The sequence below is a fragment of the Oryx dammah genome, unplaced genomic scaffold (genome assembly GCF_014754425.2).
Source record: "Oryx dammah isolate SB20612 unplaced genomic scaffold, SCBI_Odam_1.1 HiC_scaffold_23, whole genome shotgun sequence".
Lineage (NCBI taxonomy): Eukaryota > Metazoa > Chordata > Mammalia > Artiodactyla > Bovidae > Oryx > Oryx dammah.
In genome coordinates this window covers 114,877,609-114,905,482 of record NW_024070207.1, presented here as the reverse complement: position 1 = coordinate 114,905,482, position 27,874 = coordinate 114,877,609, and the positions used below count along the sequence as shown (strand labels likewise).

The window sequence follows — 27,874 nt, the reverse complement described above, 5'->3', positions numbered from 1 at the left end:
ATTTCTTTTCCCCTGGACACTCAGCCATACCACATTTCCCAACTTCCCTTGAAGTGAGGTTGGGCTATGAGACTGGATTTTGGTCAATGAAATATGCTGACAACTAATGATCATCACTTCCTGACTAGACTCATACAGATTTTCCTGGTACAGTCAAAAAGCAGAAATGTAAATGTCCATCAACTGATGAATGAATAAATAAAATGTTGTCTATCAGAACAATGGAATATTAGTCAGCCATAAAAGGGAAGATGTACTGACATATGTTCCTGGAGAAGGAAATGGCTACCTATTTCAGTATTCTGGTCTGGAGAATTCCATGGACCGTATAATCCACGAGGTCACAAAGAGTCGGACACGGCTGACAGACTTTCACACATACACACACACTGACATATGCTACAATATGGATGAACCTTGAAAACATTTTACTAAGTGAAAGAAGCCAGTCACAAAAGATCACATATTATATGGCTCCATTTATATGAATTATCCAGAATAAGCAAATTTAGAAGCAGAAAGTAGCTGAGCAGTCTCTGAGGGCTAGGGAGTGAGGTGGGGGAATAGGAATCAACTGCTAATGGATGGCCAAAATAGATTAGTGGTTGTTTAGGGCAGGGATGGAGGCTAGTGGAAAATGGGGGGGGTGACTGGTAATAGATTCAGGGTTTGGGGTGCAATACCCAGATACTCATATAGATATTGTCCAACTCTATACCACAGTAGTGATCATTTAGTCATATATTCGTTCAGCCACTCAATGGATGGAAATGTTCTAAAACCTGTTAGTATAATGGTTATACAACTCTGAGAATATATTAAAAAACCACTGACTTGTATACTTTAAATGGGTGAACTATATGGTATGTGAATTGTGTCTCAGTAAAGCGGTTACAAAACCCACAAAACATCCCTGGCAATTCACCATGGTTGCTCTTGTCATTTGTCTGAAAGGAGATCTGAGGAACTAAGGAGAGCAGAGCCTGAAGACGGAAAGAGATTGGGTTATCAAGCAATCACGAAAAGAAGAGACTGCCGAAAGAGGATGCACTCACCTTGGAATGCTATGTAAATGAAAATACAGTTTCATTGTGTTAAGTCAATGAAGCTGTGACTCCATTTGTTCTAGCAGTTACCCTACCCTGACTTGATACACCAACTGACAAGTCACCAACACTAAGAAGGCATGGGTTTCCTTGGTGAGAAAGAGCAACTCCCCTCTGAATCTGCATCAGATCTCACTTAACAGACACCTGTGATCCCCCACTATGGAGACTTCCTCACTGCTGACCCTGACCTAGCCTATGCAGCCCTAGAATTTCCTCAGTCCCCTGTGTTGGACCCTGTCTTACTTCAACTAGTTTATCTTTGAATGGTGGTATTACCAGTAACTGTGTTTTTATATACCTCTATACACTAAAGATGTATTACTTACTCGTCTTTGTTTTTATGCAAAAGAAAAATAAAATCAATCTACTTTCTACCACCAAATCCTTAACTGTAGCACCCAGATACTCACATGGATCTCTTCCAACTTATATACCACAGTTGTGATCATTTAGTCATATATTCATTCATCCACCCAATAAATACTTACTCAGCACCTACTATGTGGTATGGGGTAGACAATGACCTAGTATACCATGGCCCCTATTCCCCTCAGGCTTACAATCAGGGAAGGGATGATAAATATTAAACAAGTAAACAGAAATGTGAGTGCTATGAAGGAAAAGAGCAAGTGCTATGAGAATGAATAGCAGCATCGTTTTTAGGTTTGGTATTCTTTCAGAAAGAGACATTTAAACTAGACCTTGAAGTGCCATTTGTGACAACAAGGATGGACCTAGAGGGTATTATGATAAGTAAAATAAGTCAGAGAAAGACAAATACTGTATGATTTCACTTACATGTGGAATCTAAGAAGACAAATCAATGTAACAAAATAGATATAAACTCACAGATATAGAGAACAAACAGGTGGTTGCCAGAGGAAAGGGGTGAAGGAATGGGTGAAATAGATGAGGGAGATTAAGAGGTACAAACTAAATTCCAGGTGCAAAATAAATGAGTCATGGGGATGAAATGTACTGCATTGGGAATATAGTTAATAATTATGTAATATCTTTGTATGGTGACAGATGGTAATGAGATTTATCATGGTTATCATCTTGTAACATACAGAAATATTGAATCACTATGTTGTACACACGGAAATAACAGTGTTCTAGGTCAATTATACTTCAGTTTAAAAAATGACACTGGGTGGAAACGCATCAAAATGCTAATAGAGGTTATATCTAGGGGGTGGGGATTATGAGTGATTCCTATTCTTTTTGCTTTTAGTTGCCTGCAATGAACACATATTGACTGTAAAATTAGAAAGAAGACAATAAATGCAAAAAAAAATAATGAAAAGATCAAATGTCAATAAACAAACAAACAAGACCCTGAAGGATAGTCAGACTCAGGTAACAATGAGCATTCCAGACCAAAGAAACAGCTTTAACAAACACCCACAGGGGATAACAGGCTGCTGCTCTTAACAGCTGAAGGCAGGTGACAATGGCTAGAGGGCTGTGAACTAGGGGGAGCAGGATGGGAGGTAAGTCAGGGCCAGGCTTCTCAAGGGACTTCTACTGAGAAGTCACTAAGTTTCACATTACTCTGAATGGCTCTCCCAGATTCTAGTTCTTCCCAAGAAGCCTTCCCCAAATACCATCATTTAAGATGACATAACAATGGTGGTTGGGATTCTCTGCTGGGAAGTAGAAGGACAATTAACATTTATGCAGCATCTCCTGTGTCCTAGGAACTATGCTTTTTTCCTTATGATATTCTTTTTTAATTTTTAAGACCATCTCGTTAATTCCCATTAACCTCATTTCTTCCACAGTGGTTCAATCCATGGTTTTGTGGGCTATAAACAGCAGAGTCATTTTGAAATATTTCTCAAACCATTCCAAATTTAAATGCTTTGGACCAAGTTAAATGCTTTAGACAACCAACTCCCAGTCATTTAAGAGCTATGGGCAGCATAAGTACAATGGAATATTACTCAGCCATAAAAAGAATGAAAACAGGAACAGACTCACAGATTTTGAAAACAAACTTATGGTTACCAAAAGGGAAGCATAGAGGAGGGGCAGGGATAAATCAGGAGCCTGGGATTAACACACACTACTATATATAAAACAGATAACCAACGAAGACCTACTGTATAGCACAGGGAACTCTACTCAATATTCTGTGATAACCTATATGAAAAAAGAATGACTATATGTATAACTGAATCACTTTGAAGTACACCTGAAACTGATTGTTTTTTCTTTTTTGTCACTCAGTCGTGTCTGTCTCTCTGTGACTCCATGTCCTGTAGCCCACCAGGCTCCTCTGTCCATGGGATTCCCCAGGCAAGAAAACTGGAGTGGGTTGCCATTTCCTCCTCCAGGGGATCTTCCTGACCCAGGGATCAAACCTGGGTTCCCTGCATTGGCAGGCAGATTCTTTACCACTGAGCCACCTGGGAAGCCCCACACCTGAAACTAATACAGCACTGTAAACCAACTGTATTCCAAAATTTTTTTTAAGAAGAGCTATGGGCTGGGGAAGACTGAAGGCAAAAGGAGACGAGGGCAGCAGAGGATGAGATGGTTAGATAGAGTCACTGACTCAATGGACATGAATCTGAGCAAACTCTGAGAGAGAGTGAAGGACAGGGAAGCCTGGCGTGCTGCAGTCCATGAAGTCACAAAGTCGGACATGACTTAGCGATTGAACAACAACAAATTGGCAACTTTGGGGCTAAATTATGAGTAGTTTTTCTTATTAGCCATAATTTCTACAGACTATGCCAGTAAGTCACTTTGTCACTTGCTATACTGTCTCCTGCAATCTGTTTTCCCAGGAGGTACAGCATGATGATTTAATATACATATACACTGTGAAATGATTACCACAATTAAGTTAGTTAACACATCCACCATCTCACATACTTTTTTGTGTGTACTGAGAACACATTCCCACCAACAGTGTTCCCCTTTCTCCACACTTTCACCAACACTTAGGAGGTATCATGGTTTTGATTTGTATTTCCCTGATGATCAGTTATGGTGAGGATTTTTTCATGTATCTCTTGGCCATTTGGATGTCTACTTAGAAAAAAAACGTCTATTCAGGTCCTCTGCCGATTTCTTAATCAAACTGTCTTTTCTACTGAGTTGCATGAGTTCTTTATATGTTTTAGATACTAATCTCTTATCAGATAGATGGTTTGCAAGTAATTTTTTTCCCACTCTGCAGACTGCCTTTTCATTTTGTTGATTAGTTCCTCTGCTGTACAGAAGCATTTTAGTTTGATATAGCCTCAGTTGTTTATTTTATTGTTAATGTTGCTTTTTCGTCTGTGCTTCTAATGTCATAGCTAAAAAAAAATCACTGTCAAGACCAATGTCAAGGAGTTTTTCCCTATGTTTTTCTTCTAGGCGTTTCACGGTTTCAGACCTTAGATATAAGACCTAGATTCATTTCAAGTTAATTGTTGCTTATGATGTAAGGTGAGGGTCCAATTTTATTCTTTTGAATGTAAATATCCACTTTTGCAGGCTTCTCTTGTGGCTCAGCTGGTAAAGAACCTGCCTGCAATTCAGGAGACCTGGGTTTTACCCCTGGGTTGGAAAGATCCTCTGGAGAAGGCAAAGGCTATCCACTCCAGTATTCCGGCCTGGAGAATTCCACAGACTGTATAACTCATGGGGTCACAAAGAGTCAGACACGACTGAGTCACTTTCACTTGCAATATTGTACCTAAAGGGCTTCCCTCATAGCTCAGTTGGTAAAGAATCCACCTGCAATGCAGGAGACCCCGGTTCAATTCCTGGGTTGGGAAGAAACCCTGGAGAAGGGATAGGTTACTCATTCCAGTATTCTTGGGCTTCCCTTGTGACTCAGCTGGTAAAGAATCCGCCTGCAACGTGGGAGACCTGGGTTTGATCCCTGGGTTGGGAAGATCCCCTGGAGAAGGGAAAGGCTACCCACTCCAGTAATCTGGCCTGGAGAATTCCATGAGTGTATAGTCTATGGGGTCGCAATGAATTGGACACGACTGAGCCACTTTCACCCACTTTTGCCAACACCATTTATTGAAAAGACTATCTTTTCTCCATTATGTAATCCTGATGCCCTGTCAGAGATTAGTCGGCTGTGTATGCATGGACTTATCTCCTGGGCTCTATTCTGTTCTACTGGTCTGTGTGTCTGTATCATTTTGCTAGTATCATACCATTTTGATTACTATACCTTTGTAATACATATAGTTTCAAATCAGGAAGTATGATACAGCTTTGTTCTTCTTTCTCAAGATTGCTTAGGCTATTTGGGGGTCTTATGTGATAAAATTCTATATGAATTTTAGGATTTTTTTTTCCTACTTCTGTGGAAAACGCAGTTGGGATTTTGACAGAGATTCTATAATATTTTTATATCATACTAGGTAACCTCTCCATTTGAATTAAGAAGTGAAAGGAGAAGATAATGAAGAAGGAACTGAACTTTTATTAACAGCCATCTAGCTGCTGGGAGCTATGCAGGCCACTTGCATATGGTTTATCTATTTTAATCCACACCATAGGATCGTCATCCTGGTACCTTGTCAACATCATATTGCTGGTAAGTGATTCAAATATCAAAGCAAATGCTCTTCTCACAACCCAGAATGACTCCCTATAAAGCAGTGGTCTCACATCAGGCTGGTTTTGTCCCTAGGGGACACCTAGCGATGTCTGGAGACACTTTTGATTGTCTCAACTTTGGTTGGTGGGGGGGTGGCTACTGGCATCTAGTGTAGAAGGACTGGGAAGTTGCTAAACTTCCTACAATACATAAGACGGCCTCCCAAACAGAATTATGCAGCTCCAGATGTCAGTAATGCAAAGCTGAGAAACTTGCTGTACATTAATCGACTCTGAATTGACTAAACACACTATTCTTCCCCCTACAAATCTCTACATTCAAACAAACTTTGTCTCATTCAAAATCATCACCTCAGAGGACCATGTACTTACCCCAGCAACGTTTTCATGCTAACAACACTTTTATCAGCACTGCTTTAGGAAATTTCTTCCTTTAAACTATCTTCTTTGGTGGCACAATCTCTGCATTTTCCAAGTAGTTTTGATATTTAGAAATGGTCAAACATTTTCTCTTAAACTTAGTAAAAATACAGATGAATAAACTACACAGTAAAAGTCAGTCACAGCCAAGCACTAGCTTCATGCCAGGATTACTCTCTGGAATGCTTACTACATGGTAAATGTTAGTACCCATTTTACATATGAGGAAGGTAGGCTTCAGGAGATTCAGTGGCTTGATCATGGCCATGAGACTTAAGTATAGGAGTTGGAATTCAAATTCAAATCTGTTTTCCTTCAAAGCCAAAAGTAATGATACTGATTTCCTATAGGCCATGTTAGCTGACAAAACAATGCTGAAGGAAAAATCTCCCCTCACCCAATGATACAATGGTATTCTGAATAATGGCAGCGTTGTCAAAGGCAGAGTACTGCAGCATGATTAATTTGAAGAGAACAAGTTCACTTGTCTATGTAAGTTCAAGTGTGTAATATGTACACATGTGATCACATTTTTAAATCACTCATTAACTTGAGTCACTGGTAATGAGCTCTCTCCTTCTTTAGCACAAAGCCCTTCCACTGACATACAAATAAGTCAGTAAATGAAGGAAGGACAAAAGAAAGGGAATTACAGCAGAAATTTGACAGAAAAGGAAGATAACATATGCTCAAGGATACCAGCAGGGAGGAAGGAGGACAGATAGAAGTGATAACTTCTCTGGATAAAAATTTTTCAATTATCAGCCAGGCCACTGCTCAGAAGATATAAGATCATCAATTTCTCAGAAAAAAATGCAATTGGTCTTTTGGTATAAAAAGTGTTTACTATGAAAGTGGCTTTAATATTCAGCTACTGTCTAATGCCCTCATCATATATGAAAAAATGAGACATAAAAGTATGGCCCAACAGATGCTGAGTAAATTGGGTTGAATTCCATCTACAGGTTTTATAGAGCAAACATATCCTTCCCAAAGGATCAAGGAGTGCCTGGTACCCTTGCCAGCTAGACCTCTAGAATGTTCCAAAGCATCTTAAACACCTAAGATGATATCATCATCCTTAGCATCTTAAATACTTAAGATCATATCTTATCTTTGCTTTTCTATATAGTTCAGGGTTTCTATATCTGTAAGGCAAATGGTTTAGCTTTGCATGGTTTTTTTTTGTATTTTATAGAATTTAAGATGTCATTATTTGATGGCTCAATAAGAAAGAAAAAAAAATCTATTAACTAAATCATGACCAAGTATTATGAGGTCACCAATTGTAAGATAACAAATTTCAGCATTACTTTAAAAATATAAAAAATTCTGCATCTTAGAAAGGAAGAAATAAGATACATGGAATTATCTTATATGTTACTTTTATGTCTTGCTTCTTTGGCCTAACATTATGTTTATAAGGGGATTCCAGGTAGCGCAGTGGTGGAGAGTTCGCCTGCCAATGCAGGAGATTTGGGTTTGATCTCTGGGTTGGGAAGATCTCCTGGAGGCGGCGGTGGCAACCTGCCCCAGTTCTCTTGCCTGGAGGATCCCACGGACACAGGCGCTTGGCAGGTTGCAGTCCATGGGGTTGCAGAGAGTCACACACAAATGAGCATGCACGGACACACACACACACACACACACAAAGTATGGCCCTACAATTCCAAGAGGCCTATGGTTTATTTTAGTTGCCCATCAGGCAAAGAAAATAGAAGCTCAAGCTTTCTGGGCAGAGTTCCCTTGATTATGCCATGATATGAAACCAGTGTATGTAGAAAACTGGGTTCAAACTGGGGAGTTCTGGTTCCCAAGCTCTTATTGACCAGCTGCTTTATTCTGGGCCCTTGCCTTTCTTTCTCCTCTCTAAAATAAAGGATTGAGACTACATGCACAGCTTCTGTGGTTCTCTTCGTTGCCAGGAAAACAATCACCACAAATACGTATCCTTCTTTTTGCAAAATGGTTTTAGGTCCCTGGAGGCAAATGGGCTAGGAAAGTAGTGCTAGTAAGCCAGACACAGAAAGACAACTATCGCATGACATCAATAATATGTGGAGTCTAAAAAAATGATACAAATGAACTTACTTGCAAAACACGAATAGTCCCACAGAGATAGAAAACAAATTTATGGTTACCAAAGAGAAAAGGGGGGGAGGGATAAGTTAGGAGATTGGGATTAACATATAGATACTACTATATATAAAATAGATATAAGGACTTACTTAATAGAACAGGGAACTATACATATTATAATAACTTATAATGGAAAAGAATCTGAAAAAGAATATATATGTAATATGTAATCACTTTGCTATATACCTGAAACTGACATAACATTGCAAACCAACCATGTTGTTTAGTCACTAAGCTGGGTCCGACTCTTTGCGACTCCATGGACTATAATCCGCCAGGCTCCTCTGTCCATGGGATTCCCCAGGCAAGAATACTGGAGTGGGTTGCCATTTCCTCCTCCAAGAGATTGTCCTTCTCCAGGGATCAAACCCACGTCTCCTGCATTGGCAGACAGGTTCCTTACTACTGAGACATCTGGGAAGTCCCTGTAAACCAACTATACTTCAATTAAAAAACAGACAAAAAAAAGTAGGGTGATGTCATCATTTTCCTATCCTTTACAAACATGTAACAAAAATGGTTCTTTATCTAAACATATGAATTAATATGGTGAGATCACACAGTGAACATAAACAAAAGAAAGAAAAAGAGGCTGGCGGTTACTGCAGAGACACAAGTTCTCTCCATCCCTCCACCTGAGCAGGGGCCTGGCTGGGTAGCCCAGAGGTTGAGGATGAGCTGACTGCTGTAGGTTCTGGAACAAGCCTGAAGTCCCTTTGGTGTGTGCTGGATTCAGTATCATTCATCTTATATTCCCCCACACGTTTCTAGGGCCCACAGAGTTTCTTCCTCTCTCCATCCTTAACTTGTTCACAGAGCGATACATCAGCTATTCTAATATACGTGTCACACATTCAGTCTCCCCTTCCACTTTGCTGAATAGTTCAATGTTGCCAGGGTTGGCAGTCTGGACCCAAAGATGCAAGGAGTATAATAAGAGTATACTCCTGCTCTTTGACAAGCCAATTTTGTTGTTTTCAAACCCTGGACTTTGATTCTGTTGTTGTGCTTCCAGACCATGCATCTTCCTGCTGCCTTGATCCCTAGCTGGATCTTCTAGCTGCCTTAGCATATCTAATAAAGTCCCATCTGTAAAAGTAACAGCCAGTAAAAACTGTTCATAAAGGTTCTGTGCCACTGGGAGGCAAGCAATTTAAGTGCTCAGTGGAAATGGGAAGTACCTTTGACTGGGCTTCTGAATGCAGTGAAGGGGAAGCTGTCAGGAAAAGATGCCAGTTCAAGGCAGCATAATACAGGAGCCCTTGGCATCTGACGGTGCAATCATTCATCACTGTCAACCTTTAGTAACGCTAATGGCCATGATTTGTTCCACTTCCTAAGAGTTAAAGGTCAACTGTAATGCAGGAAAATTCATTATTTGTTCAACACTGATATTCCCCTTTATAAACACACAGTACCTCCATACACTTTCTCAAAACAGTACATGATGCCAAATCCTACTGTGACTCTGCTGATGGGTGGCCAAGTTATAGCTAAAGCAAAGATTCAGGACCAGACTGCATGGATACATGAGGCAAATATTGCAGTTCCACAGAAAATCCCTCTTTGGTTGGAGAAAATTAAATTCTTGGCAATGAGGGGCCTGACCGGCCTCAATACATATTTGTGGTGATTGTTTTCCTGACAGTGAAGAGAACCACTACAGGACAGAGGTCCCCAGCGCCCAGGATCTAATGCCTGATGATCTGAGGTGGAGCTGATGTAATAATCATAGAAATAAGGTACACAATAAATGTAATGTATTTGAATCATCCCCAAACCATTCCCCCCAACCCTGCTCCATGGAGAAGTTGTCTTCCGTGAAATGGGTCCTAGGTACCAGAAAGGTTGGGGACTGCTGTACAGGGGACAATCAGACTAGAAGGAGAAGACCGATCATCAGAAAGGTGGTTGTCCAGAGAATAATCCCAGCCATTCCGCTTCCAAATGGGAAATGTGTATCATCTTGGAATCACTTTATCTTGCCACGCCGGGTTCTCCTAGATACTGATTTTCCATTTCAGAACATGTTTTATTCTTTTATTACTTTGAGTGGATGGTAATCAGACTATTTCATTCTGCTTGACAACTGGTACCTCTACTTGGTCCAGGAAAAGACTCGGTGGTGAGTAATTTAAAAAGCCCTCTTAGTTTCAATTTAACGAGCCATTTTAAAAAATAGCACTTATGGTATGCCAGGCATTCTCCCAGAAACTTCACCAGGAATAACTGATTAATTCTTTTAAGTCAAGGATCAACCAAGTATAATTTAAGAATAAATTATATTGAAGATAAATTATACTTAAATAAATTTATATATTAAGAATAAATTATAATAATAAATTATATATAGTTAATATATAATTAAGTATAAATTATATCTATCTCCCCACTACTCTGGGGGGACAGAGTTACAGAACTTTCTTTTCAGGCTTAAGGAAGATGCCCATCCCATGCTCCCCACCTTGGGATGCTGAGTTTAAAGACTGCTGGGGAGAGAGAAGGCATATTTTCATAGAGACCATGGAGCTCCTCCACCAAAACGAGTAAAAATCCTGGCTACCACTGCTTGCTGGCTGCCTGGTGGCTCAGAATCTGATAAAGAATTTGCCTGCAATGTGGGAGGCCTGGGTTCAGTCCCTGGGTTGGGAAGATGCCCTGGAGAAGGGAATGGTTACCCACTGCAGTGTTCTTGCCTGGAGAATCCCATGGACAGAGGAGCCTGGTGGGCTGCAGTCCATGGGGTCGCAAAGAGCTGGACACGACTAAGCGACTTGTCTTAACCACTGCTTGCAGGTGTCTAGTACAGTAGGACACAAGCATGTGCTATGTGCCCAACAGAAATGTGCCCAGAGGTGTGCAAAGGCCACATATAAATGCTAATAGCAGCACTGTTCTCAGTACCCCCAAACTGGAAACAACCTCGTCTGCCAGCTGTGAAATGGATAAATCACTTATGGCACATCCACACAGCAAAATACTCCACAGCAAGGAGAAGGAATGAACCACTGACACCGTAAACAGCATGGGCGAATCTCAGAAACACGACACTGAGTGTAGGAAGCCAGGCACAAGAGAGTACATACTATGTGACTGCTGTTTAATTGCTCAGCCGTGTGTGACTCTTTGTGATCCCATGGACTGTAGCCCGTCAGGCTCCTCTATCCATGGAATTCTCCCGTGAGAATACTGGAATGGGTTGCCATTTCCTTCCCCAGGGGATCCTCCTGACCTGTGTCTCCTGCATTGGCAGGCGGATTCTTTACCACTGAGCCACCTGGGAAGCCCATACTGTGTGATTCCATTTATACAAAGTTCAAGGACAGAAAAAACTCATCTCTGGAGACAGAGGTTGCAATATATGAAGAGTGGGGGCCTGTAGAGGGGTGGGGACTACCTGCAAAGGGAAACAAGGGAACTTCTGGGGTGGGAGTGGAACTACCTCATCTTTTGATAGGAGTGTTGTTCACATGTGTATATCTATTTATTAAAAGTCACGTTGTATAAAGATCTACACACTTCACTGCCTGTGTGCTTTATATACTTCAATACAAAAAAGAGATGTTCCCTCATATGCGTGACAAGAATCCTGAAGCCACAGACTGTGTGGCTGCTGCCATGCAGATGCTGCCAGTGGCAAGTCCACCATCTACAGCTTAATCCAGCTGCTGCAGCAAAGCCAAGCCTCTGAGAAATCAGATGCAAGTGTCCTCTAACTCGGTCCCCATCAACCCTCACTGTACTCTTCCCTAAGGAAGATGTTTGCCACGGAGGGTTGATAAGAAGGTGCCAGTACTCTGATTCTCAAGCCACATTTGAATATCCTCAAGTTTTTGGCGGTGTGAGTCAAACATGAGCGATTCCTAGCCCCAGGAGCAAGCGGATTTGCATGTAGCTCTCACTATGTTCACCCAATGCCACCCCACTCCCTGTATCTTATCAAGGAGGAAGAGTAACTGTGGGACTAAGATGTTTAGGCAGCTTGGATTTTGTGAGATTAGATGCGTCAAACTCCTAGTCACTCTCCACATGGCCACTCAGTGAGAGACTCCATTTCCCAGCTTCCCTTATAGTTAGATAGGGGTCGTGACTGTGCTCTCACCAACAGAATGTCAGTGGAAGTGGCCCATGCAAATTCTACTTGCTTTAAAGGAAATGGCTTAACTGGGCTTCCACACTACTTCTTTCATCAGGCTGGAACAAAGAGTAAAGCAGTAACCGAGTTTCAACTAGAAGAAAACAACACTCTAGGGAATGAACGAGCTACAAAATGGGCAGAAGTTAGGTCCCTGAACAACTCTTATGCCACTAGCCTGGTCCACTCACCTCTAGACTGCTATGTGAAGGAGAAATTTCAATCACTGCATTTGGGGTCTCTACACTACAGCATCTTAGCTGACACCCCTAGCAATAAGCTTTTGAGGCTCAGGGTCTCCAGGCAGGAATTTTCAAGTCTCACAGACTCTCCCTAGCCCAGTAATTCAGATTACACTAGTACAGGAAGACAGCAGCCCTCTTCCCCGTCATTCAATGTTAATCCTGTTGTTAAACTAGCCCCCTACCTCCACAGTCTATGAGACATTTTCAGCTTCTAGTTGGTATATACCAGTCCTGTCACAACACAGTCCCACCCTCCACACTCTGCCTCACTGCACACATTTGCTGCACCTATAGCTCGTATTCTGGAGGTCCCCTGAAAGCACATGCATGTGAAGAACTCTCTGCTCACACTTCTGGCCACGTGGAGTGGCCTCTTCCTCACCCCCATCCCGCGGTCTCTCCCGCCCATGAGGCAATTCTTACTAAATCTTCAAACCCCAGCCCGAAAGACTCCTGAGAAGCCTCTTGAAAACCCCAAAGCAGAATGACTTCCTCCCACTACTATGCTGCGGTATTCATGAAGACATTTATCACTCTGAGCTGTCGGGGTTTAGGTACACGTCTGACCTCACAGCTAGAATATATGCTCCAAAGACAAAGTCCCTAAAGGTTAAGATCATGTCATGTCTATTTTCTTAACTTTGGCATTCAGCCATGATCTCGCTCATACTCAACAAGGGTTGAATGAAAGAAGGAAAGAGAATTTAAGATGCTCAACATCACTCATTATTATAGAAATGCAAATAAAACTACAATGAGGTATCACCTCACACTGGTCAGAATGGCCATCATCAAAAAGTCTACAAACAATAAATGCTGGAGAGGGTATGGAGAAAAGGAGACCCTCCTACACTGTTGGTGAGAATGTAAGCTGGTACAGCCACATGGAGAACAGTATGGAGGTTCCTTAAAAAATTCAAAGTAAAGGTATGATATGACCCAGCAATCCCACTACTGGTTGTATACCTTTAGAAAACCATAATTCAAAAAGACAGATGTACCCCAATGTTCAATGCAGCACACTATTTACAATAGCCAGGATATGGAAGCAACCTAGATGTGCATCAACAGAGGAATAGATAAAGAAGATGTGAGACATATATATATGATGAAATACTACTTGGCCCTAAAAAGGAATGAAATTGGGTCATTTGCAGTGATGTCGATGGACCTAGAATCAATTCTGTCATACAGAGTAAAGTAAGTCAGAAAGAGAAAAACAAGTATCACATATTAATATATATTTGTGGAATCTAGAAAAATGGTACAGATGAATCTATTTGAAGGGCAGAAACAGAGATACAGATGTAGAGAAGGGACGTGTGAATACAGTGGGCGAAGGGGAGGGCAGGACAAATTGAAGAGAACAATGACATATACACACTTCCATGTGTAAAATAGCTAATGGGAAGCTGCTGTGCAACACAGGGAGCTCAGCCCGGTGCTCTGTGATGACCCAGAGGGGTAGGCTAGGGGGTGCGAGGGAGCCTTGAGAGGGAAGGGATATACGCATACATATAGCTGATACACTTAGTTGTACAGTGGAAACTAGCAACATTGTAAAGCAATTATACTACAATTTTTAAAAAGAAGAAAAAGAAGCAAAATTTAACAGCTGGCCTGCTTCAAAACTCTATCCATACATTATCACTCTTACCTATTCAGTGCAAACGCATAGTGGAATTTAATGTTATGCTGGTCAGCCAAATCACACGTAGGCAGCATCTCCAGTGTTTCTACCAGCTTCACCATTGCATCATAGTCCTGTTGGCAAGAGGTCCCAAGGTAAAAGAGGAAACACAGCTCTTTGCAGGATTTCTTAAACAGTTATAAACATGAGACCACCTGAGCATTTAAATATAGGCCCTTCCCTACAGGCAGCATTTAGTGAAGTTAAAGTCCTTAAAAGAAGAGCAATGAGATTAAAAACAAGATGGATGAGAGAAGACAGAGGAAGAATCCCTGCTCTCGGAGGTCACGAAAGGACCAAGGAAAGGAAGTTAGATTCAGAGACGATAAACAAATGAGCCAAGCAGCTAGGAAAAGCTACCACATTTTGAGTGTAGGAGAGTTATCACCACTGGCAGGGTTGTGGGTTAAAATGAACTGGATGTAAATATATAAGAAATCTTACAGTCATTTGCCACGTAAAGGGAGGAAATATCCCAAGGCTTCCTATTTTGTCAGAAACATTCCAATTCATTTAAATCAGTTTCTCAACCTTGGCACTTATTGACATTTGGGGGCTGGATTTTTCTTTATGGTGGGGGCTGCCCTGTGTATCGTAGGATATTAAGCAGCACCTGTGACCTTGACCCACTAGGTGTCAGTAGCACTCCGGCCCCCCACCCCAAGTTGTGACAACCCAAAATATCTCCAGACACTGCCACATGTCCCCTGCTTGAGAACCACGGCTCTAAACTGCATAATTACCCAGGGAAAAATTGCTACCGTGTTCATCTCGGTTGTATCCTCTGTGAGCAGTGCCATCTGTTACCCTTTCAGCCGACTCAGAATCACTGTTACTGGCCAACTTGTTGACAGCTGGCCACAGTTAGCAGACGAGGACTTCCCACTGAAATCTCACGCCTGTTTTGTGGCATTACACTTTGATGCTGCTGCCCAAGGAAAGGAAAAGCAGAGTACTGCAAGAAGCTTCTGACTCATCTTTGAGCCTGAGAGCCCCATCAAGGGAAGGTTATAAAGAGGAGAGATGCATGAAAGCATGGGCAGAAGGAAGCCAGCCACTCAACAGAAGAAAGACCTCAAACAAGGTCCTTCCCATTCTCTTGTTTCATGGGGCATCACTCAGTCAGCATAATTTCTAATAGCATCTGCTATTAAAATCAATTAGATGCATCTGTTTGTCACCAGGGGCATGAATTCCTTAAGTGGTTGACTCTTGTTCTTGGCTCAGGTCATAAATGGAAGCCTCTCTTGTCTAAAGACCTGTGGCCAACAACCTCCAACATGGCTTTGTACTGATAGAATTCTACAGGTTATGTACACTGCTCTATGTTCCTCCAAAGGAAAGGAAGACAAGATGTCTTGGAAATGGCTCCACAGAATTAAACTTGGAGGGGGGAAATGATTGCTTTCCTCCATGGTATCATATTCTACAAACCCTGTCTTCAGGACTTTCCAGAAGTCTCTGTCCCTTGTCTTAGAATAAAGCCCTGCAGCCCCTGATTCCTGGAGATGCCTCTGTTACTCCTGCTGTCCCTTTCACTATCAGGTAGTGCTAAACAAAGAAGGAAGTGACAAAGGCCTAAAGGAAGTAGAAGAGGAGAGGCATTAAGAGCACGGACAACAGAGCTGGTTGCCTCAGTTTGAATCTTGACTTTTGTCAACTACTGTGTGACCTTAGGCAAGTTATTTAGCTTCTCTGTACCTCATGTTCCTCGTTGTTAAAATGGGAATAATCAGACTGTGTGCCCCATAGGCTTCTGAAGAGGATTAAGTGAATTAGGGCTTACAAAGGCCTTGGAACAACGCCTAGCACAAACTGCATATAAACTGTTAAATTCTGAACTCCTTTTACTAAGCAGTACCATATCTAAGAATTTGCTGGAGCACCCTTCTGACATGACGAAACCTTCTGCAACATTTCTACAACAAAAGATACGCGAGGTGACCTATGACCCAGCTACATTCCTATTTTGGCTGTAAAACAGCTACCTAACCATAAATCTAGTGTATGAGTACTTCATACAAGGAATTCCCCTTGTCAGGGAAGAACTATGTTAGCTTCAGATAAGCATATGGCATACCTGGATATCGCGATAGGACAGCAGTAAATTAATGACGATGTCTGAGGTCAGAACCTCAGTGTTATCCATGCGAAGTTTGATCCGAGCCAGCTCCTTGGCCAGTTCATCACCCTGGTATTTCTCTCTGGCTCTCCGGATGTCATTTAACAAGGTTTCTTTGTAATAAGCACTGGAGAGGGAAACAAGAAAAGCTCCAGTCACACCTACAAGCATCCAGGACTGTGCTGCTGCCCAAACAAACCTAGCTCTCATGGACATGACTTAGGCTAACACATGGGAGCCTCACCCACACCTGAGCCTCCCAGGATCAGCCAATGGGGAGCATGTCCTACTTGTGAGTGTCACTTTGCAAAAACCCAACCACTCAACAGTTACAAAGAAAATCAGTTCATTATGACCTTCCCCCAATGTATCTGGATAACACACAGGACTCACTAGCTACCCCACCCCATCCCCTCTCCTTCAGTATTTTTAAACACATAGAGGACAAGAAAGTACTTCACTTGAACAGTAATTTCCCCCACCATTAAGAGATTTTTCACAAAGCTGAACAAAACTCCAAAGCCATGAAACATAGTAAGACGAATGTCTTTAAGATGTATCTTTCAGGTATCCCCAGCTAGTAATCACAAAGCTTTTTACACTTGGTCGAGAAACAAAATTTGGATGAGTCCATGAGCAACACAAGAAGCCATGCCTGGACGCCTGCAGACCACCTCTGCCTTTCACCCCCTATTCTCTGTGTCATTTTTGACAGCCAGAATGCTTTCCTAATGGAAGACACAGAACTTCCTTTATGTGGGCATCCAGATAATAACAGGGATGTATTATAACACTTAAAGCAGTTTAAATTCACACTGGAATGTCTCACCATAGCCCCTCCAAGAACCAATGCTAGTATTCAGTACTTGGTTTAAAATAGATGGATTTAAATATGTTGTCTACTTTCCAAGTAATGTTTTTTTCTATGGAGACTGGGCATGACCAAGTTATAATACTGTCAACCCATTACATAGCTGAAACGATTTAACCGTATACAGTAAAATTAGGTTGTTTATTAAAAAAAGCAAGTTTAACAAGTAATAGTCTTCAGAGAATGAGAAACAATACCAAAGAATAACCAATGTTGATTTTAATTGTTACAAAACTCTGTCCAAAAAAGTGTTTACAGTACACTGCCTGGTCCAATGCTTATAATAAATCTCAACATTTCACTAATTAAGTGAAATTAATTTAAGTGAAAGTGCTCTGATATAAAAGTATCAGTGCATTGCTTTAATTTTTATTTCCTTGTCTCTTGTTTATTACCTCAATGATGAGCAAATTAGTAGATTCTACTAACGTTTAAAATTCTATGATTAATCAAATGAATAATTAAGTTGGGTGATAGCCACTGTCCATTTGCTGGACTATAAACGTATCAAAAGCTATTAAAGTGTTATTAGTTTCACCTGTCAAGTAAAAATGTACACACTTTAGTCTTGTTTTCAAGGGAACTCTGAAAAACAGTTTCAATAAACTAAGAAACCTAATAAGAACGGCAACCTGTAAGTAAATAAACAAAACACTGAATTAAACACTGAATTAAGTATGGCTTGGCGACAACATATATGTAATAAACATGCAGCCATTTCTGCCTCTGGTAACCAGGAAAGATACTGCTAATCAGTGTGAACTTGGAAATGGCTTCAAATCCCTTTTCTGTACAGGGCTCCGGGTGGCCTTCATCAATCTATGCAAGTTGGCACTTGAGCTGAAAATCTGTCTGCCATCCCTGTTACAGATGTTTTCAACCATTAGCATCATTTACCCTCTCACTAACCCTTGCCAGGTATCTGGGAGTTCAAGGGGTGGAATCAACCAACAGGTATTTCAAGTTCTTTGAAATTAAACCGAATTGAAAGACTTGTCTTCCTACTGAAACATACATGAAGTGAATGAGAAACAAACCTGGGGCCACTTCTTGCAGATACCTTGCTCATCTGGCAGACTCAAGCTAGCCTACTTCCTCGTCAGACCTGAAAAATGATCCTGGGAGACTTTTCTCCCTGAACCTCGCTAGAATATTCACTGTGCAGTAAGACAATAGCTAGCAAGCTGGGTCCGAATGAGGTTTTTGAGGGATGTGCTGCAAAAGGTGCCCCGTTTACTTTCTAGATTGGCATGTGGTCACATATGCCTGAGTTGCCAGTCTTCTTTTCCCATTACAACCTGTAGCAGAAACTGTGTGTCCAGAGAAGAGGTGACAGGATAGAAAAGGAGAACAGACTGTGAACAAGCATGCACCTCCCACCAGCCCCACAGTAGTAATGCTCCACAGTTTGGGGGACCACAGCACAAGCCAGAGGGACGTGTGGCCCTTATACTTCAAGTTAGTTCTGCCAGTGCTTTGGATTTTCATTTGTTTTGGAAAGACAAATCCTTCTCCTTGTGACTTAACTTTCAGGAGTAAATCCTTTAAACTGGCTACAGGCAAAGAAAATCTGAATTCTTTCTTTAAGTGGAATAATTTTTCTGCCTTCAAGTTTCAAAACAGGGATATTTCCAGGACTGGTTTCTTGAGCACTGAGGCTCCAAGAGGTGAGCTGACTGCTCCAAGGCTATACAGGGAAGGACCGCCTGAGCCAGGATTCAAACCCAAACCTGTCAGCTCTTGAATTACTGCTCCACACCTTCTCCAACATAAACCTACCAAGAACATGTCCCAGGGCGCACTGTGGTCAGGATGGCCTCACCTTGACTCAATATACCCCGACTTGTACAGCATAGGGGCTAATGTTTGGAATAACCTTGCTGACACATTTTAACAACCTCAACAGCTGATTGGTGGTGGGCAGGAACTCACCTTCAGAAATGATCTTAGAACACAGAATGTCAGAGTTGAAAGCACATTAAAGAAAATCAATGATTTAAGTTCCTTATTTTCTAAATGAGAAAACAGCTACAGAAAAGCTATTTGTCAAGGTTGCGTAAGGAGCTGGAACCAAACACAAACTGAACCCTGACCTCAACTCCAGTTTCATTCTCTTTCAGCTACACCTCAACAGCCCAATGCAGTGAGCCAGTGTGAAACCCTGGATTCCAGGATGACTTTAAAATGACTGGTTGGAGTTCCCCACTCTCTGAGCACTATGGTCTCTTGAAGGCACATCACCTCCATGGACACGAAGGGAAAATTTTGGTTAAGCTCCCAAGGTTGAGGACAGTTGATGGGAATTACCATGAGGTCACATGGATGTCCTTGAGGAGGCTAGTAAACCTGTCCACCAGAGGCACACACAGTGGACCCAGGAGGGTGTCCCAGTTGGGCTGCATGTACTCTGAGGCACGCCGCTGGGCATCACTCTCACAGCAAAAATAATCAGCACATGGTGTCACGATGTATGGGATGAAATAATAATTTCCACTGGATGCCTGAAAAAAAGAAACAAAAATGTTTCACAAAATAAGCGATGCAGAAGCACAGCTGTGGATTTGGGCAGGTGGAACCTTGGTGGGACAGGAAAGGAGAAAATGCCTGATGATGAACAACTACTTGCACAATATGACTATGAATCTGTCAGATGCAAACAGGAAACCACTCCATTTCACAAGCTCTAACACATGGACATACAACAAAAATTTGGTTTTCAATGCTGAACTGAGCAGTATACATCTCTGAATTTCACTGGCAGAGATTTTAGGTTTTTAATTCTCAGAAATTACCAATACAATATTGTAAAGTAATTAGCCTCCAATTAAAATAAATATATATTAAAAAAATTTTTTTTAAGAAATTATATTTCATTACATATCCTCCAAATCAGAGGGAACTTCAGCCCAATGATAACCAAGAAGTAAAATGTAAAGGTTTAATTTCTTTCTTTTGGCATGGCTGGAAAAGCCTTATTATTTGATAATTTAACCACAGGTGAATTATTTATAAACTTTGTTGAGTAGAAACTGTTTTGCAGGAAGCAGATATTAACAGATATGATTAGTACCAGAGATGTTTTGGGAAAAAATTTTGTTTAAAAATTTTTACATTGTCAAATAATACTCAAGTAAAACTATGCTTTTTCTATGGAATAATCATGATTCATAGTCAAATTGTAACCATTTTTTAAAGCATAAATGCTACCTTTAGTTTTTTTACTCTTTCAGTTTTTAAATTATGAACGTATGATAACACATTTACAGGAGACTTGGAAAATATACAACAAAGTTACATATAGTTCTACTATATATTACAATTATTTTAAATAGATAAATTTTTAGTTGGAGTTTCTTTATCAAACTCTCAAGTAGTAATAGAATGAATATACAGAAAAGTAGAAGGAAAGTACCATGAACCAATTCAAAATAATTAATACAATTTTCACACAACAGTAGGATACAAATTCTATTCAAGTTCCCATAGACTATATATAAACTAGGAGACACTGGAACATATCCAGGGACATAAAACAGGTGCAAAAAATTCATGGTCTAAAGGTACTGAAATCATACAGAGTTGGTTCTCTTATCACTGTGGAATTATGTTAGAAATCAGTATCAAAAGATATTTGAAAATAACCCACATATTTTCAAGTGCAATGTGACATTTACCAAGAGAGATCTCTGACTTAGCCATTGAAAGCCTCAGTAAACTTAGAAGATTTAAAACACACAGAGGGTGATGATCACAGAGAAGGAAGCATTAAAATGAGAAATATTAAAATGAAAAATTAATATCAAAGGTATTTTAAAACCCTATGTATTTGGAAATTAAATGTCCACTTTTAAATGATAGGTGTATCTAAGAAGCCCTAACAAGGAAAACTAGAAAATATTTGTAACAGAATAAAAATGAAAAGATAATTTACCAGAATTTGTTGCATGCAGCTGAAACTGCTCAATGCAACTAAATACAAAGCAGAATCTTGAATAAGGTATGAAAATAAATAATGGACACTAGCATAAAATCTTGTGAAATGTGTACAAAATTGAACTTTAGTTAATAGTACTGTTATCATATGTTTTCTTTTTTGTTTTGTTTTGTTTTTTTACAACATAGTATTTCTTGATATTCTCAGAACTGGATTAGAAGTTTTGAGCTTCAAATTTTAGTAAAAAAAGATCACTAAGATAATGAACTTTCTAGTCTTTTAGCAGTAATACCAGATGCCAAAATATATGGAACTATATCAAAGTTTTGAGTGAATATTAATTAGAAACCTAGCATTCTATTTATACTAAGTCCAACAAGTGGAATTAAAATGTCATAAATTTTTTAGCTAGGCAAAAATTTATAACATTTCTAAAATATATATATCATATACACACACACACACACATATATACATATACAAAACTTTTTCTACTATGCTTGATAAAGGCTTGAGAAAGAAAAACAGAAAAGAAAAAAAGAAATTGGAAAACATAAACTAAATGAAATGGGAGCCCTGAACATGAAATAGAAACACTACCTTTAAATAGCATTCAGCCCATGCTTGGGCTCCCTGAGAGCTCAGTTTGTAAAGAGTCTGCCTGCAATGCAGGAGACCCCAGTTCAATTCCTGGGTCGGGAAGATCCTCTGGAGAAGGGATAGGCTACCCACTCCAGTATTCTTGGGCTTCCCTTATGGCTCAGCTGGTAAAGAATCCGCCTGCAATGTGGGAGATCTAGGTTTGATCCCTGGGTTGGGTAGATCCCCTGGAGAAGGGAAAGGCTACCCACTCCAGTATTCTTGGGCTTCCCTTGTGGCTCAGCTGGTAAAGAATCCACCTGCAATGCAGGAGACCTGGATTCGATCCCTGGGTTGGGAGGGTCTCCTTCAGGAGGGAAAGGCCACCTACTCCAGTATTCTGGCCTGGAGAATTCCAAGGGCTATATAGTCCATGGGGTTGCAAAGAGTCGGATATGACTGAGAGACTTTCACTTTTCATGTTCTCAATCCCATCCTCAGTTTTTAGCATATTTGGAGGACTACAATATGCTCTTAAATGACATTCTACTATCACAGTCTATCTTTTGTCTGTACTGTTACAAAAAGCCACTATGTTGACATTTCTGACTTGTTAATTCCTATATCTTCACTAAGTTTTAAAGAATTTGATGCCAGCAATAATACATCTGACTTTCCCCCCTAATTTGTTAAACTAAAGGAGTTATCTAGGAAATTTGTCATCAGTTCAGTTGCTCAGTCATGTCTGACTCTTTGCGACCCCATGAACCGCAGCACGCCAGACCTCCCTGTCCATCACCAACTCCCAGAGCTTGCTCAAACTCATGTCCATTGAGTCGGTGATGCCATCCAACCATCTCATCCTCTGTCATCCCCTTCTCCTCCTGCCTTCAATCTTTCCCAGCATCAGCGTCTTTTCCAATGAGTCAGTTCTTTGCATCAGGTAGCCAAAGCATTGGAGTTTCAGCTTCAACATCAGTCCTTCCAATGAATATTCAGGACTGATTTCCTTTATGATGGACTGGTTGGATCTCCTTGCTGTCCAAGAGACTCTCAAGAGTCTTCTCCAACACCACAGTTAAAAAGCATCAATTTTTTGGCACTCAGCTTTCTTTATAGTCCAACTCTCACATCCACACATGACTACTGGAAAAACCATAGCCTTGACTAAATGGACCTTTGTTGGCAAAGTAATGTCTCTGCTTTTTAATATGCTGTCTAGGTTGGTCATAACTTTTCTTACAAGAAGTGTCTTTTAATTTCATGGCTGCAATCACCATCTGCAGTGATTTTGGAGCCCTCAAAAATAAAGTCTGTCACTGTTTCCCCATCTATTTGCCATGAAGTGATGGTATAATTTGGCATAACACATAACCTTGGGAAGCACACTTTCACCAAGAATGAGAAGTCAAATGAGCAATACGGCTTCTTCTAAATTAAAAAAAAATTCATTCACCCCAGAGACAACTGTCAGAATGCTACAATTTCAGATCAAACAGAAGTCTTGGGAAAACTCCACATTGGGGAAGTAGTTTCAAACATATAGGTGACAGACGTTTTAGTTTTCCTTTTGAATAAGATTTGTTTACATAAGGACAGGTGGTATTCTTCTTTCTATCTAAATTCAAAATACAAATAATTGTCTTGAAATTTTCTCCCTCTTTTGTACCTCCTAGGGCATCTATATCCCTGCTGAGATGTCTGTAGGCCCTAAAATACTTCGTTAAGGAAAAATGACTAGTGCTGCTCCACTCAATCATACTTGAGACTGCATCAGCACACTTTTTCTGTAAAAGGCCAGATGGTAAATATTTTTGGTCTTGTGGGCCATATAATCTCTACTCTCCAAGTACTCAACTCTGCTGTTAAATCACAAAAGCAGCCACAGACAAGACATAGACACATGAGCATGGCTGTGCCCAGTGAAACTATTTATGGGCAAAGATCTGAATTTCATATTTTCACATGTCCTAGAAAATTCTTTGGGCTTCCCCAGTGGCTCAGTGGTAAAGAATCTGCCTGCCAATGCAGGAGACACTGGTTCAATCCCTGGGTTGGGAGGACTACCTGGAGAAGGAAAAGGCAATGCACTCCAGTATTATTGCCTGGGAAATCCCATGGACGGAGCAGCCTGGCAGGCTACAGTCCACAGGGTTGCAAACAGTTGGACACGACTTAGTGACTAAACAACAACAACAAAATATTCTTCATCTTCTGATTTATTTCTCAATCGTTAAAAAGTGTAAAAGCCATTGTGAGCTCACAGGTCATACTAAAACAATGGTGGGCCAACACTTGTCTAACACTAACCTTCCTGATATTTCATGATTCCTGGTAACAGATTTTATGAAAGTACTTACCCTGCTACAAAATAGCAGCTGGAGACTGTCCCTGTGGACTCTAGATACTGGAGTTTAACACCTCTCACTGCAAATGCTGGCGTGTTATAAAGAGAGGTGGCAACATTTTGGGTATGTTGGTGATAAATGGGGAACAGGAGGAAGACTCATGGTTACTTCCTAGCAATCACTGAACAAGGCCTGTACCAGAGGAACAAAGACCCTTCCCCTTCTGGTAATATCTGCAAATTCTCAAAGATCGATTCAAAGTGCCCAACAAAGTAAGCTTTTGATAGATTAGAGACACATTTCTCCATCATCTATATCAAGAAAGTCATGGTGCCAAAGTTAATTAAATTAAATGCCATTATACCTTCATTTATATATTAATCTGCTTGTTCTTTTACCTAGAGTTGGTTGAGTTTATGGTAAAAGATTTCCTAGTTTAGACTAAGAAGGATAAAAGAGCTGTGTGAATCAGTGAAGTCTAGAAGGTAAAAAATAAAAATCCTTGAAGAAATGGAGTTTGTTATTTTCAAAAAGTTAGGGCTAGACTGGAGGTATGTGGAGCTCCTCAGATTCCCTTCCCAGAAAATCAACCATAACCGGTAACAAATATTTTTCTTAAAAAACCATTTTAAGTCTGTATAAAATGTCTTAAGAGCAAACAGCAAATGGATAAGAGATCTTTATTCAAAAAAACAATTAAATCTTGATAAGGACAGTGAGGCTCTAGCATGTGAGCTACAAGCTGCTCTTCCCCTACCCTCCAGCCCAGAGTGATAGTTCTACTCTGGATGGGTACAGCCAAGAAAATGCATTCCCCTGCCACCCCCAATCTCAAGTCAAGGATGACAGTTTCTTCCTAGGAAGGCTAGGCCACCAGCATCCTTATTCACCATGGTCCTGTGTTGTAAAAGCCCTATTCCAGGTAAGCATGGTTAAGAGAACCAGGGCTCCATCCCCTCACCCACTTCCCACTTGTATAGCATCTTAGGTGAATCAGGCCAAGAATACTGGGCCCTGATCATCTATGTCCCAGCTCACACTGGATGGAGGTTCCATGTTAGGAGAGGCAAGCTGAGAAGATCAGGGGCTGCTAGCTCTGGCCAGCAGCCCACTCACAGCAGGGTATCATTCTGAAAGAGGCAGGCTGCTATCCCCTTGTCCTGCTCTGGAGCAGTGGTGCAGAGCTCTGCCTAGGGTTAAGGCATGAGGTAAGAACACAGAGCTCTGCAGCTCTCCCACTGGTTTTATGTGGAACATAGCATGGGGAAGTTCAAACCTATGGAAGCTGTCAAAGACTACGAAGACTTTTGTAGCAAGAAATTAAGAGGAGGCTGGTAGCTACATGAGAGCAATAGGTGAAAGGTAGACCAGCTAGAAGTTTAACAAAAAGGAACAGGGGAAGAGAAAGTTATGGAAGCCTTCCTGTGGTCAGAGTAAACCTTAAAGAACAGCCTTAAAAAACCACATCTGCAAAGAAGTCCAATGTTAATGATATTAGTCTGTGGAACATTTACGTCTCAGGTTATTGGCAAAAACAATAAAGCGATTAGCTACCAACTTGGGGATGCTAACAAGTGGATGTGGTATCAATAAAGGAAGATCAATCAGGAACTTAAATCCCACCAGGGAACTCTCCTGGTGGCCCAGTGTTTAAGAATCTGCCTGCCAACGCAGGGGATATGGGTTCAACCCCTGATCCAGCAAGACTCCACATATTGTGGAGCAACTAAGCCCATGCGCCACAACTTCTGAGCCCGAGGTTCGCAACTACTGAAGTCAGTATGCCTACAGCCTGTGCTTTGCAACACAAGAAGCTACTGCAATGAGAAGCCTGTGTGCAGCAACAAAGACCCAGTGCAACCAAAACAAGAAAAAACCAAGAAGACAAACTTAATAGTGAAATTAGGGAAAGATATAGTCCAAGAGAGCCCAGCTATAATCACTGTCATCCCCACGTGGGGATGAAGAGTTAGGGTAGCTGTGTGCATGCCCAAGGCTGCACCTTCTGAGGAGTGACATCAGAGGCTGCACACTGTGGAGGAAACAGACCTCAGTGAACTAGTCCAGCGAAGTCACTCAACAAATAAACCAGTAACAGGAAGAAACTGCAGAGGCAGGAGGGAGAGAATCAGTATCCAGAGTTACTACATTACCTAACGTGTCCAGTTTTCAACCACAAAAAATACAAAGAAACAGGGCAGTGTGGTCCATATATATGAGAAACAGCAGGCAATGAGTAACTGCCTTTGAAAGGACCCAGGTATTGGACTCAGGAGACAGAGACTTGAAAACTGCTACTATAAATATGCTAAAAAAAAATTAAAGGAAACCATACTTAACAAACAATGCATCATCAAATACAGAATATCAATGAAGAGTTAGGAATTACCAAAAAAAAAAAAAAGAAAAAGTAAAGGATAATTCTGGTGCTGCTTAGTTGCTCAGTCATGTCCAACTCTTTGCACCTCTGTCCATGAGGATTTTGCAGGCAAGAATACTGGAGTGGGCTGCCATGTCCTCCTCCAGGGGATCTTCCCAACCCAGGGATTAAACCCAGGTCTCTCTCGTTGTAGGTGGATTCTTTACTGTCTGAGCCACCAGGGAAGCCCCTGGAGCTAAAAACTATAATAAAAAAAATAGTGTTAGTCTTTCAGTTGTGTCTGACTCTTGGCAACACCATGGACTATAGCCAGCCAGGCTCCTCTGTCCATGGAATTTTCCAGGCAAGAATACTGGAGTGGGTAGTCATTCCCTTCTCCAGGGGATCTTCAGAACCCAGGGATCGAACCTGAGTCTCCTGCATTGTAGGCAGATTCTTAACTGTCTGAGCCATCAAGAAAGTCCCAAAAGGATAATAACCAAAATTAAAAATTCACTGAAGGGCCTCAACAGGAAATTACAGTGGAAGAAAGAATCAGCAAATTTGTAGACAGATCAACAGAGATTATGCAAACTGAAGAACAGAGAGGAAAAAGAATGAAGAAAAATGAATAGAACCTCAAGGAAATGTGGGACACCATCAAGTATACCAACAAAAACAGATCATAATGGGAGTCCTGGAAGGAGAGGAAAGGAGCAGGACTACACTAAAAGAAATAATTGCTGAAAAATTCAACATTTGATTAAGCTAAGCTAAATTCCAAGTAGGATAAACTCAAAGAGAGCCACATCCAGATACACTGTGGTCAAAACTGAAAGACAAAGTCTTGAAAGCAGCAAGAGAAAAAAGTGTCTTACTGTGTACAAGGGTAACTCAATACAATAAACATCTGACTTTTCATCAGAAGCAATGAAAGTTAGAAGGCAGTATAAAAACATATTCAAAGAGTTGAGGAAAAGAAAGTTAATCAAAATCTTGTATCTAGCAAAATTATCTTTTATAAATGAAGGAGAATCTAACTTTACTTAAAGTATACAAGATCTTTAGAGAAAATTTCAACACCTTAATAAAGGATCTGAAAGAAAATCTGAGGAGAAAAGGAGAAAATAAAGACATTTTTAAGTAAACACAAACTGAGATAGTTTGTTCCTAGAAGACATGTTTCATTAAAAAAAAATACTAAAGGAAGTTCTTCAGGCTGAAAGCAAGTGATACTAGACAGTAATTTTAATTCACACAATAAAAACAAAATATGGGGACTTCCCTGGTGGTCCAGTGGCTAAGACTCTGCACCTCCAATGCAGAAGACCAGGGTTCCTGGTCA

At 40.8% G+C, this 27,874-nt stretch overlaps 1 protein-coding gene across 1 annotated transcript in view; it reads right to left on the bottom strand.

Annotated features, from left to right (window-relative positions):
• Nucleotides 1-27,874, bottom strand: part of MAP3K15 (mitogen-activated protein kinase kinase kinase 15) — a 150,442-nt gene that overhangs the window by 70,049 nt on the left and 52,519 nt on the right. Inside the window, exons 6-8 of the mRNA XM_040265360.1 lie at nucleotides 19,617-19,810; nucleotides 16,397-16,565; nucleotides 14,284-14,390 (exon numbers count right to left, since the gene is read on the bottom strand). Of these exons, the coding sequence (XP_040121294.1) occupies nucleotides 14,284-14,390; nucleotides 16,397-16,565; nucleotides 19,617-19,810 (470 nt within the window). The remainder of the gene's footprint in view (nucleotides 1-14,283; nucleotides 14,391-16,396; nucleotides 16,566-19,616; nucleotides 19,811-27,874) is intronic.